General features: G+C 42.9%; 1 protein-coding gene across 4 annotated transcripts in view; it reads left to right on the forward strand.

The window, feature by feature from the left end:
- Nucleotides 1-13,861, forward strand: part of REEP3 (receptor accessory protein 3) — a 93,184-nt gene that overhangs the window by 31,089 nt on the left and 48,234 nt on the right. For 2 of the 4 annotated variants that reach the window (XM_020998168.2, XM_020998169.2), the window contains exon 2: nt 4,688-4,760. In XM_020998168.2, the coding sequence (XP_020853827.1) occupies nt 4,688-4,760 (73 nt within the window). Of the gene's footprint in view, nt 1-4,687; nt 4,761-5,583; nt 5,774-11,223; nt 11,323-13,861 lie in introns of all 4 variants that reach the window. The other 2 variants (XM_020998170.2, XM_078150741.1) reach the window with 2 other exon arrangements.

Genomic DNA, 13,861 nt, shown 5'->3' on the forward strand with positions numbered 1-13,861 from the left:
ACAAAAACCCATTTAACTCATTATGGAGCTGAGCCTCTGTAGTACTGGCAGCTCAGCATCCTTTAACCACCTTCTACAACACTGCTCTTTGGCTTTTTTGGTTGTTTTGTTTTTGTTTTTTTTTAGTGAGGCAATTGGGGTTAAGTGACTCGCCCAGAGTCCCACAGCTAGTGAGTATTACGTGTCTGAGGCTAGACTTGAACTCAGGTCCTCCTGACTCCAGGACCAGTGCTCTATCCACTGCTCCACCTAGCTGCCCTCAGCACTGCTCTTTGGGAGAAGATATCCTCGATCCCAGCTAGGATAAAGGAGCACATCTCTCCTCTTCTTTGATCTCTGGGCCTTAGTATATATAGGCTGTGCTCTCGGGAATGTTCTGTCTCTTGGAACCCCTCGTTCCCTTCCAAGTTCAGCTCCCATGCATCTCCCACAGAAGGAGAAGGCTGGGCTTGCTTTTCTCCTCTTTCGGTTGGTTCTCTTTCTCTCTATTCCAGTTATTTTTATCTGTTTTGTACTATCTGTATACACATTGTTTACTGCCAACAGAATGTGTTCTCCTTGAGGGCAGGGACTGTTTTGTTTTTCTCTCTTTACCCCCAGCATCCAGCACAATGCCTGCTACAGAGTAGATGTTTTTACTTGCTGGTTGACTTGGATGGGGCGAGGAAGGGAAAAATGAGTCCAAAACCACCGTGGCCAGCTGGAGAAATCTGGGGGGAGAACTGGCTTCTGCAGAAGAGGGCTGCGCTTCACTCTGAATGCCGCCAGTTTGAGTTCGGTGACAACGTGCTAGTTGGAGATGTAAAGGAGATGGGCCGTCTCCTTCAAGTCCAAACTCTCACGAACAGCTTCCTGTACATTCTAAAGGATTCACGTGAGCCCCAAGAAATGGAAATAGGATGACTAATGCCAGACCTTCCTGTGTTTGAACAGTCTTGAGAAAAAGAAGTACAAACAGGGTCAGCTGAAAAACCACAGGCCACAACTTGTTCTTCCCTGGTACGGACGTTACCGGACCTTCAATCTTTGGTCATGACATATACTTAAGTAGAACTTTGTTCCCCAGCACATTTGGTCATGCTGCCAGCTCAGCCATTTGGGTTTTTATTTTGTGTGTAACCTTCAACAAATTTGTCATCTGAGACTATCTTCACTGTGTCTCCTAGGATGTTTCTGGATCACTCCTATTATTTTATCTGTTCTTTTAGACCAGTCCTCCTTTAGTAGGTGCTCAAGGGATACAAGGTGATTTTGATATTTTAAGCAAAATGTATTGAGGACGGCAATTCTGCTAAAAAAAAAAATAATAAATTTTAATCCAAATGAAAATGTGTTTTGTGTCATCTATATACTACTGGCCTCCATTAACAAATCCTTGTAGTGATCTATATATCGTTTTATGTTAATAATTATAACTAACATTTATATAATGCCTACTATGTGTCAGGCATTGTGCTGAGCACTTTACAATTATTATCTCATTTGATCCTTAAATAATCCTGGGAGGGAGTTGCTATTATTAGCCTTATTTTCTTTCTTTTTTTTTTCTTTCAGCCAAAGACAAGGTATATTGGAACATCCATCATATCGGGCAGACTCTTAAGGAGTCTGAACATTAGTGAGCTATTGGCTAGATTTTAAGAACTGAGCAGTGGCTAGATTTTAAGAATCTGAGCACCTTAATGGAGACAAGATGAACCTTATATAGAGGAAGACTGTGGGAGAGGTCTAGGAGTGGTCAAGTAGTCTTCAGGGACTGTGAAGTAATAGAATGCCGGGGACCTGGACCACTTGGCCAAGGGAGAATGGAGCCTAACTGGGATTAAGGTGGGAAGTAGCCAGGGGCCATCCGGAAGTAATAGACAAAGGAGGGCTAGGTAACAGAATTGGGAGATTGGGCATAGGTGATAATGATAGGCCAGCTGTTAGGATTATAGCCTCAGGGGAATTCCAGAGATTTGGCCATGTGGGAAAGTCCAGGGTTTTTCTTTTCTGGGGTCCAGATCCCAACCCCATAATTCCCTCTTCAAACAAATGGGACTCAAATTCTTTTGGGGTAAGCGGTGAAGGCCTTGGCTTCTGAAACTGCTTCCTGCTGGCAAGGGACGTAGAGCTGTCCCTGCCTCGAGGGGGGTCCCAAAGAGAAGGTTGACTGGAACCCAGCACAGGCTGCATCCAGGGAATGATGGGGAGACATTGGCTATACCCCCTGTTTGCTATCAACTGTTGGTGAATGGCCTGTAGTCAAGAAGACACAGATCTGACAGAAAAGACTGCATGGCCCAGATATGACAGGATAAAATATCAGTTTTCCAACCATGCAGTATCAAATCTACCTCATAGCCAGACTTGGGAATAGCTAGGTGGGTAACATTCCTTTTCAAAGGAACATAACAGGGAAACTGAGCCAGGAGGATCCCTTCTTAGACTGAGGCTAAAATTGTCCTCTCAGCTTTTTCTGATACTGACTTCCTACCAGTATCACATTCTCTCTGACTAGCTTGTGGCATTTCTCTCAGATGGTAAATTATTGATTATCAATGGATTGTTATGATCATTTGTCCTGGTGTAAAAAGCCAGTCATTAAGAGATTATTTCTATATATTTGCAAATTCTCAGCAAGTCAAAACCCAACAAGCTTTTTGGCAAGTTTACACATTAAAACAATAACCAACAATAGCCAAATTATTTTAGCAATAACCAAGTTATGAAAAGTTGCTTGACGATACCGGGAGTTCACCAGTTTGAAACTTGAAACAAACCGATTACCAATCAGGTGACTTCAGTTTTGCTAAATGCATTTCCAAGTAACTTACATAGAGAATCAACATCTCATTAAGTTGAAACCACAACTTTAAAAGAGCATGCTTACCCAAGTTCAAAGGCTAGCTTCTTTACCTTGAGCAAGATGTGCTGAACCTGAGTAATGCTTCCAGGCAAAGGTTGCCCCAGGGCCCAAGGCCATTGCCAGTGGGGCCCTTGCGGTAGAGGGTGAATAGGGGGGGTGAAACTGTCTTCTCCTGTGAGAGGGATTAACAGATACCTTCTTGACTCAAGGGAAGGGAGTGGGAGAAGGAAGTGACCAGGGTTGTAAGGAGGTGTTTCAAAACTCCTTGATGATAATCACAAAACTTCCAGAATCTGCTAAGATGTTTTTTAGCTGTTCTGACTTTTCCCTGTAACCTCAATGAAGGAGGATTCAGGGGTGTAGAGGGAAGGGAGTAAGTAAGCCTCAGGGAACCAAAAAGCACCTTCAGTTTTCCCAATTCTCTAGCGTGTGGAGAGAATTGACAGAATTGGGCATACATTTCCAAATAGGATATCTGTCCTTGTTCTATATGCTGCAGGAGGCATAGATGTTACGCAGGTCCGTGGCCTTGAACTGAGCCAGTGTACTGAGAGCCTGAAAGCATCAGGCCAACTGCAAGACAGCCTTGTAACTGTCTGCCTGGAAAGCATCTCCACGCCTTCCTAGGTGCTAGGAGAGTGACCCCAACTGCAGGGCAAGAAAGAAGAGGGGCAAGGCTTACATACCTTTCGGTCTTGGCTGGAGAAGAACTTAGGGTTAGGATTTTCCCCATACGGGCCACCAAAATGTTGAGATTTAGGGGGACTGGGACTCCAAAATCACAACACACGGATCCTGCCTGAAAGAATTCAACTCAAGCCTTCTTTCAGCCAAAGACAAGATTTATTGGAACATCTGCCATATTGGGCAGATTCTTCAGGAGTCTGAACTTTAGTGAGCTGTGGGCTAGATTTTAAGAATCTGAGCCTAGCCTCATTTTCTAATTGAAGACACTGAAGCAAACAGTAATTAAGTGACTTGCCCAGGGTTACACAGCTAGTAAGTGTCTGGGACCAGATTTAAACTCAGTTCTTCCTGATGCTAGGCGCAGTGCTCTATCCATTGTGCCATGTAGCAGCCCATTAGAACCTGGTTAAAGGCTGTATATAAGAAGATAATGTTTTGATAATCAGTGGATTCAAAGTTTTATATATCATGATTTAAAAAAAAAAAAGCCAAGCTATTCTGACAAAGGGAGATTTTGGAGGAACTTAGAAAGGGTGACCAGAGAGTGGACAGAACACCACGTAGAGGGGTCAGGAAGGGCTGGCCTTGGTACAGAGGGGAACTGTGGGTTTCCACTACAGATTTTAAAACATACTTTTGTTGGGGAGCAGCGAGGTGGCACAGTGGATAGAGCACTGGCCCTGGAGTTAGGAGGACCTGAGTTCAAATCCAGCCTCAGACGCTAGCTAGCTGTGTGACCCTGAGCAAGTCACTTAACCCCCATTACCTCCAAAATAAAGCAAAACAAAAGCATGCTTTTGTTCTGGAGTCCGACCCCTACACTATAACCCACATTGTCTAATTAGCTCTCGGTCAAGAATACAGTTAAAACCAGTCCCTGAAGTGTTGAGATGTTAATTCTGACAGGTCTAGTTTTTGACAAGACACAAGGGAGTCCAGTGAGACTGATACTTAACAAGGTCATAAGTAACAAATTTGCCTCGACTTTTAGAAGATACAAGCAGATCTGCAACGACAGATGCAATCTATTGCATATTTTTCATATCAAAATGAAATCTTTTCATGTCTTTTATATTAAATTTATTAATATATTAAAGTGTTCTGTCATTGAAACAATGTAACTAGTTTTTCATACCTTTTGCTTTTTACCAGGTTGATTTTTGGAATATTGTATCCTGCTTATTATTCATACAAAGCTGTGAAAACAAAAAACGTCAAGGAATACGTAAGTCCGATTTCTTCATTTTGTATGTTACAACTTGGCTGCGGTTCTGTAATGACTCTTCTTAAAGCCTCCCAGATGCTGGGGTCCTTGATGTGAGGTGCACGCCCGCTGCCTGTTGTGGCCAGTTCTGTGCTGAGGAGGCTGAGGTGCCCCGTCAGCCTGTCCTTGAGCCTCGAGAGTCTGGCCCAGCCTGGAGGCAGCCACGGCTGCCTGCTTTTTGTGAGGAGGTCCTGGAGTCATGTTTCCCATGCAGTATCCTGACTAATAACTAACATGACAGGGTGTCACTTAAGAGAAGTAGTTTTCTGTCATTTCATACACAGACATACATCAGTCAAAAACCAATTTTTTTTTTCGGTTGTAACAATTCTGTTTGTCTTATAAGGAACATTTTTTTCAAATTAAAGAGGAAAAGTTATTGGTTGAATATTTCAAGTAGATATAACTCATATTTTTTTGAAAATATTCTCCATCTTATGAAAATGGGGGATAGATCTTGGGGAAAATCTAGATATGACAGGTCAGGTCAGACCCCCAAACATTTGTCTCTTGTATTTAATATAGACTCTAAGCTCTCTTTAGATACTAACTCTTGATTTTAAAAAGTTACAAATCCAGTAGAAAAAAATTAAGAACCACTTGTGGTAAACAGGAAGAATATAGTGAGTTACATTTGGAATATGTTGGGTTTGAGATGAATAAGGGACTTCTCATGGGAATGCCCAACAGGCACTTGGTAATATGGGACTACAGCTCAGGAGAGAGCCTGGGGAGGGATATAGAGATCTGGGAGTCATCTGAATTGTTGTGATTGAATCCATAGGAAATGATGCAATCTCTGAAAGAGGAAGAAGGCAGGTACCTTGGATCTCAGAGCCTTGGGGTTCACTGGCAGTTGCAAACAGGGTATGAGTAATGATCCAGCAAAGAAAAATGAGGAGTAGCCAGACAGGTCCAGAAAAATGAAGAGTTGTTTCAGGAAAACCCAGAAAGGAGAGAATATCCAGGGAGCGGTAAGTGCCAAGAGTGTCACCAGCTGCAAAGAGGACAAGAAGAATGGGGACTAAAAAAAATGGGGACCATCTATTTTGCTAATTGAGAGGTGATGAAGGCAGTCGTTTGAAGTGGATTTGATTTAGCTAGTAGCCATGTGGGGCAGGTCTGGTCAGTAATTAATGGAGCCAGTCTAGTGACTGATCAAGCTGAATAACAAGTTTCTAGTTTAAAATGTCCTTATGTAATTATTGCTAAGAGCTACATTCTTTGATTGAATATGAAACATCAATCAATTGAACAAATATGTAATTAAGTACCTACTATGTGCAAGGCAACATAGGAAACAATGTGCGAGATACAGAAATTAATGAGAGAATCCTTTCCCTCAAGTGCTTACAGGCTAGTGATTGGGGTAAGACAAATACATAAATAATAATAATTCAGGGCAAAAAATAAATGTAGTAAGGGAGGTACAAACAAAATTATAGGCAAGACAACTAATTGATAGTTGATTAGGTGTCAGGAAAAGAGAGGGAGCTTTATTTGATTAATTAGAGGATTCAGGGAGAGCTGTTTTAGAATTTTAGCTCAGAAAACAGCCCATATGTACAAAAACAGTTCTGGTAGCAAAAACCTTGAAACTAAGGAGTTACCCATCTGTTGGGGAATAGCTAAGCAAATCATAACACATGAAAGTAGTAGAATGTTATTGCCTGATTTTGAAGGAAATAATGGCATGAAAGGCTCAGAGAAGTCAAGTCAAGAAGTCTTTAGTAAGTGCCTTCTGTTTTAAGCACCAGGGTAAGAATTGGGAATATAATAAAAGGTGAAGAACAGCTCCAGCCCACTAGGAGTACACACACAGTCTAACAGAGGAGACACAGCACTCAAACAACTAACTCTACAAATAAGTTCTAGAAACGAAATCAGAGAAGTACTAGTGGTAAGGGGGATCTGGGAGGTCCTCTTCTAGAAGGTGGGATTCTAGCCGAGACTGGAAGAGAAGCCAAGGTGCCCAGGAGGCAGACATGAAGAGGGAGAAAATGCCGGGAGACCGGCAACATAGGTAGGTAACAAGGGGCCAGATTATGAAGACTGGGAAGACATATATGAACTGATGCAAAGTGAAGTGAGCAAAACCAGCAAACAATTTATACAAAAGTAACAACGTTAAAGAGAAAAACAACATTGAAAGTCTTCTGAACTCTGTTCAGTGCAACAACAAATTGCAATGGCCAAGGTGTGAAGATAGAACGTGGTGCCAGCCCCCTCTCTGACGATGAGGTAATGGCTCCTGATACAGAATAAGACACATTTTTGGATATGGCCAATGTGGGAATTTGATTTTGCTTGACCACATATATTTGTTACAAGAATTGTTTGTCTTTTAATGGGGAATAGGGGAGAGAATAAATGCTTAATTGGAAAAAAAATAAAGCTAAATCTTTACAAATAATTCCTCAGACACTGTGATCCTGGATCAGTAACTTCTTGTGTATTTGTTTTTTAAAGTCTTTCTGAACTTTATTCTATAAAATGAGAATAATAATGCCACCTTAAAAAAAAACGTATTGCTAGAATGGGGAGTTTAGAGTCCTTCTTTGGAGCAGTAAAAACTAGGTAAGCAAAGCAACTGACCATGTGTGTGATGGCTCTGAGAGGAAAAATGTTCTCTTGGTGGTATGTGAGTAGTCTCCAGAGGAATCTTAGTATGAATTCTGCTAGGGAGCACACAGGGATTAAACCTGAGTGAACTCAAGTCCCCTCATTCAGGTCTTCTTTATTGGGTGGGGGTACTTTGTCTGGGCTCTGGTTTTCTGTGTGTTTGTTGTATGTTAACTGCCTTGTCAGACTTGGGAGCTGGGCTTCTTCAGGCCTTGCTTAAGAAGGTGGCTGTTGACGCAGTGAGCATGCTTGTCTCTCAGTTACGTCTGATTCTTGGACCCTGTCCCTGGGAAGGTCATCTCAGTGACTGTGTTAGAGTTGGTCCTTCTAGTCATTTGAAATCGTGCTTAAAAATTACACCATGGAGAGGATTGGTCCTGATATGGACGTGATAGAAAGAAAAGCCTCCCAGCTGTGGCTTCAAAGAGATGGCCAGCTTTGGCACGTTGCTCTTTGGGGGCCTCTTCCCACCTCACATCTCTCCCCTGTCCAGTTCACCATACACACAGCTGCTGAGGTGAGAGGCCCAAGGAGTAAATCTGGCCAGATCATTCCCTGCTCTTGGTATTTTTACGGTCCAGTACAACTCCTCACTTTGGTATTTAAAGCCCTATTTTTCTAGGCATCCTAGAGGGTGCTACCCCTCCATACATTCTCAAATTCCAGCTCAACTGACCCCCTTGCTGTACCTGATGCACACGCAGCATTCCATCACCCATCCTTGCACCTTTTCACAGTTTGTCCCCTATACTAGGAGCTCCTTCCCTCCTCACTTCCACCTCTTAGCATCCTGAGCTCAGCTGCTGCCTCCCATAGGAAGTATTACCCAGCCTCCCCTCCACACCCCAAACAAACAGTCGCTTTGTATTTATCTTCTCTTCACTTAAATATCTGAACATTGTTGCACCTGATCAAACATAAGGTGCTTGAGGACATGAACTGTTTTTGTCTTTGCATCCCCCAGCATCTCATGTTGTCATTGTCATCGTCATCACCACCATCACTAGCATTTATAGAGGGCTTTAAGGTTTGCAGAGTTCTTTATAGATATCTGAACCTCACAACAAGCCTAGGATGTGGGTGCTGTTATTATTCCCATTTTATAGTTGAGGAAACTGAGGCAGACAGAGGTTCAGTGATTTGCCCAGGGTCACACAACCAGTAAGTGTCTGAGGCCAGAGTTGACGCAGGCCTTTGTGACTAGTGCCCTATCCACTGTGGCACCTAGCTGCCCGCCTAGAACATAGTAGGGTCAAGATCAAAGAGAAATATAAGAAGTGTGGATGAGACCACCAAGGCAGAATATGGGAGAAGACAGAGAGGCTGGAGGCTGGGAGAACCACTTAGAAGGCGTGTGTGGTGGGGGGGGGGGGGACAAACAATGAGAAAAAGTGGTGGGCACCAGAAAGGCAGAAACCGAGGAAGGAGAGAACATCAGAAGAGATAGCCACCCATGGCAAACTCAGTGGAAAGACAATGAGGATAACAAGTGAAGTTACATGCCAAAGGCTGACCAATTGTGGGAGGTGAATCCCTAGGGACGTAGTCATTTCAGAGGAGATGAAGAGAAGAGGAGGTGGGGCAGACCTGCTTTCCAATCCTAGCTCTGCCCCTTTATCTCGATGAAGCTGAACAGCTGACTCACCTTCTTGGAGTTAGGAAACGAGATCTCTAAGGGCCCTTTCAGCTTTAAGGCTGGTGACAGGATGTTCTTTTGAAACATCCACCAAGGAAGAGAAAGGTGATGGGAGTCAGAGGAGAGCTCTGTGTTAGGGTGGAGTAATGAGCATGTTTGTGGAAGAATGGACTAGAAGGAGGAGTGGGGGAGAGAAAGAGACTGAACATGAAAGAACAGTAGAGAGGAGAAGGGAAACCAGAGGCACGCCTGGCCAGCATCCAGCAGATCACACACATGCTCTCATCCCAGAGCTCGGCCTCTTTGCATTAGAAGGCTTTGAACTTTTTGACACTGAATTGCAAGTGAACAGTGACTGGTCTTTTAGAAAACTGTTTTTTTCCAGAATACTTTTTTCAGTTCATTTCCTCGCCCCCACTCATATTGCCACTTTGCCCTTGAAGGCTTCAAGGGGCTGCAGGCACCTGAGAAAATAGCTGTAGGGATGAAATAGAAAGGCTGGAAGTATGTCCACTCTGGCTGCTTTCCAGTCTCTTTCCATGACTCTTGAAAACGGAGCCTTCCTGGGGAGTCATTTCCTGTGCAGGATGGCAGATGTAGCCTGCAGGAGGTCTTAAAGGTTACAGATCTCAAACAGAAACCGACATGAGTATTCGTAGAGTTTGGGGATATCTTTTCAGCCTGTGATTTTTTCTGGCTCAGACAATAGATAGAGGGTTTACTTCCAAATAAGTATGTATAATTTCCTGCTATTTTGCTAGGGAGCCAGAGTTCTTATGAGAAGCACTTACATTAAAACATTGACCAATGCCTCAGAATTTTTCCTAGTGATGAAAAGGGAAAAATATTTTAAAGAGTAGGGATTATTCATTAAGGAACTGAGCCAAGCTCATTGACCTCCTGGTTTTGATTGTCATGTTATTCTAGACTGAGAGCTTGCCTGATATGAAAATTTGTAGATATGTCCAGTATGCCAGCCCTGGATGCTCCCCACCCAAAAAAAAATCCTTTGTTGTCTGATAAAGATTTGAAGTCTTTATCTAAGCCTAGGAAGGGGAGAGGCAGGAACAAATTTTCATTTATATGGCGGCTCACACTGCAGGTACCTTTGAGGGGATTAATAGTTTTAAGCCGAAAAGTAAAACCAAAATCTTGAGAATATTCATTCAGGAATTTCAGTCATTTGGGACATGTAAAGATTAAATTTGAGAGGCTTTCTTTTTAGCAAGCAGTTAGGTAGTTCACCTGTTTCAGTCATATCCAAATCTTCATGACCCCATTTGGAATTTTCTTGGCAAAGATACCAGAGTGGTTTGCCATTTCTTTCTCTGCCTCCTTTTACAGACGAGGAACTGAGGCAGACAGGTTTAAGTGACTTGCCCGAAGTCACACAGCTAGCAGGTGTCTAAGACTTGACTTGAATTCAGGTTTTCCTGCCTCCAGCCCAGCACGCTATCCTCTGCTCTGCTTAGGTGGTGTAATGAATGAAATGATGAACTTGGAGTCAGGAATACCTAGGTTCAAGTCCAGCCTCAGACATTTGCTAGCTGTGTGACCCTGGGCAAGTCACTTAAACCTTGTTTTTTAACTATATGACCAAAGGCAAATCCCTTAATCTCGATGAGATTCAGTTTCTTCGTCTGCAAAATAGGGGAAATTGTAGCACTGACCTCTCAGGGTTCTTGTGAGAACTAATGAGATAACATACATAAAGTGTTTTTCAAACCTTGAAGCATTCATTATATAAATGGTGTTCTGTTAAGAAATTCAACCTGTAGCTTTCAAAACTTTCCTACTTGTCTGTTTCTCTTCTGGCCTGTTTTTTTCTTCTATTCTCTACATTTTTTTTTTAAAAAGATGCTCCAGTTACTCCCTTTTTTGGGGGGAGGGCTATTCTATCCCTGTCCTCCCCCCTTTACCTTTACCTGCCCTCCCACCTTCATCCCACTCCCATTCTATAAACATAAGGAAGAAGCCTGGAAATGGTGAAGGTGCTGAGAGAGGGCAAAGGAAGCTGAGTCCCAGTCAGGCTTATGGCATTCACTTTCAAGATGCTGCAGGGGCTGCCTGTTCCTCTGAAGAAGAATGGAATGACTAGAGAAAAACAGTCTCCAGAGGTAGAGAGGAAGGAGCCTGAAGTTCTCGTGCTGTCCTTGATCCCCTCAGTAAAATAGTCAGCTGGAGAGGAGAGTCTGTGCCATGATGCCATGTGCCTGATGATGGAGCTTGGAAGCTCAGGGAGTCCGTAGGCGTGGATTAGCCAAGGTAGGTGTGAGAGTGGAAGTTCTGAATCAACAAGAGAAGGGTGGATGGGTGAATGTCTGTAAAGTTCAAAATGAAGTTATCCTGAATGAGGAGGCGGGCTGAGACAATTGTTTTATTGCCAGAGAGATTCCTGTTAATACAGGGAGAAAAAAGAAGCCTGTGAGTAGCGCGGTGCTTTGTAACAGGTATGGAAAGAACGCTGTGGTCCAGAAGACATGGCTTCTTGCCTTGGCTGTACCACTAACTAGCCAGATGACGGCAAAACACAGGCGTTTTTGTTCTTCATCTGTGCGTGGTTTGTTTTACCATTGAGCACCAGGGTGCCTCTGCAGCTTCCTTCCACCCAGTGCTTCCTCTGCCTCTGAAGCTAAGCAGATCGAATTGAATCCCCTTCAAAATCTAACTGCCTTCCAAATTCTGGACTGCAATTCTAGCGGTCCTCCAAAGGCCTCCTCCAGGCTCAATGTGGACTTCATGTTATCATGGTTTCTCGACCTTTTTGGTGTCTTGGGCCCCTTTGGCTGTCACTGGTGAAGCTGATGAACCCTTTCTCAGAATCATGTTTTTAGGACATAAAATAAACTATGCTAGATGACAGAGGCAACCAATTTTATTGAAATACAGTTATCAAAATATATTATTATTATTTTGTTTTTTGTTTTAGGCAGTTGGGGTTAAGTGACTTGCCCAGGGCCACCCAGCTAGTTAAGTGTCTAGTGTTTGGTCTGAGGCCGGATTTGAACTCAGGTCCTCCTGACTTCAGGGCCAGTGCTCTATCCACTGCGCCACCTAGCTGCCCCCCAAAATATATTATTTTTAAAAGTTCTCAGGCCCCAGGTTAAGAACCCCTGGACTGGATAATCCTGAAGGCCCTCTTCTAGCACTAACATTCTAGGATTTCATAACAGGCATTAACATCTGAGGTGTTAGTGAGGACCTGAAGAGACGGCAGACCACTGAATCTGAGTTGGAAAGGTACTAGACTGAGTGGTGTGAGACAAGTTGGGGCATCGGGACAGATCCGTTTCACTGAGTGTGGAAGAGGGTCAGATAAGCAGTTATTGTTGAGCAACAAGATACTCATTTATCCTGCAGACATTCTTGGTCAGGACAAAATTACCATGAATTTGTGAGTCTAAAATAGAGTAGTCTTCCTCTAAATAAAATCTCCCAGAGCCAAATGCCAGTCTGCTGCTATCTGTTGAGACTCATGAGGGTCAATAGAATGATAGTTGTCCTGTTTGCCCACTGGATGAAACCAATGAACTACTTTCTCCCAAGCAATCTTAATAGTTTGGAGCTTACGTTTCACCACATGCAGAAATTAGGGATGGTCGGATATAGGTCAGCCTAGCCTGGCCAGCAACTGCCACTCTTATCGCAGCCCGTATCTGTGTGTGTAAACAAACAAACAAACAAAAAAGCCATATAATTTCTTTCAACAAAACCTTCAAGGCATTTTGCATTGGTTGTTGTGAGGGGGGAAAGACCTTGACTCGAGAGGAAAATTAATCTACAACAACAAGCAGTTATTGGCATTTTTTTGTTCAGAGTAATTTGCCTATGTAATCCATTTGCAGGTATTCCCAGAATCCCCCTTAACATGGGTTTAGTAAGGGTGGAGATTTTAATGGCTTTCTTTTCTTTGTGGTACACACTAAGTAATTTGATACAATATGCCAAACCTTTTTCCATATGAGGTCTTTCCATAATTTGTTTTATTCAGAATGAAGTCCCTTTTTCATGAGTAACAATCTAGAATTAGTCTTCTTTTCAATTTAATCATTTTTGTGATTTTTCTATTTGTGTCTCATAGTACCTCATCTCTTTTCACCTTTTTCTCTCGAGAAGGTCTAAGGATTTTTACATATACCAGGTACTAATGGAAACACAAAACCTACACCTTGAAGGAAACTTTTGTTACTAAGTTATCTGATCTAAACCATAAGTGCATTCAGAGTTTTAGGATAGGCAAGGGAGAGGTTAACCTTGCTGAAACCAGAAGTTTCCTGGAAGAATTCAAATTTGAGCTAGTTTTTAAAGATTGCATAGCATCTGGTCGACAAAAGAATCAGGGTGAGGACATTCCAGCTCAGGTAGACCTCCCAAATCCCACAGCGATGGAATGACACCAGCAGAGGTTGATGCAGAAACAATTTCTAACTGAATTTTAAGGTTTGTGTTATGAAAAGGCAGCGTGCCATAGTAGGTAGGGAGCTGCCTCTTGACGTACCCTGGCCCTGAGCAAGGCATCTAACTACATACGGTGGGGTTCCATAGAGAGAGGGTCCAGGGTGAGGTGCAGTACGGGGTAGACGGTCAGGAACAGACTTTGGTTCTTCAGGAAGACAGTTACATTTGCAGACCATTTTTTGTGTGTTGAGATCAGTTTTAGGCAGAGTCTCTTGGAGATGATCACTTGTTACCTAATAGAGAATAATTGCTAGATTGTAATAGCTCACCTATCTAGAACACACGAAATTCTAATTTGTAGGCTTATCTAGGATCCGGTCCGTTGAAGCTTAAAAAATGAGGAACC

Source organism: Phascolarctos cinereus, unplaced genomic scaffold (genome assembly GCF_003287225.1).
Source record: "Phascolarctos cinereus isolate Bilbo 61053 unplaced genomic scaffold, phaCin_HiC Scaffold_3;HRSCAF=262, whole genome shotgun sequence".
NCBI classification, from domain to species: domain Eukaryota; kingdom Metazoa; phylum Chordata; class Mammalia; order Diprotodontia; family Phascolarctidae; genus Phascolarctos; species Phascolarctos cinereus.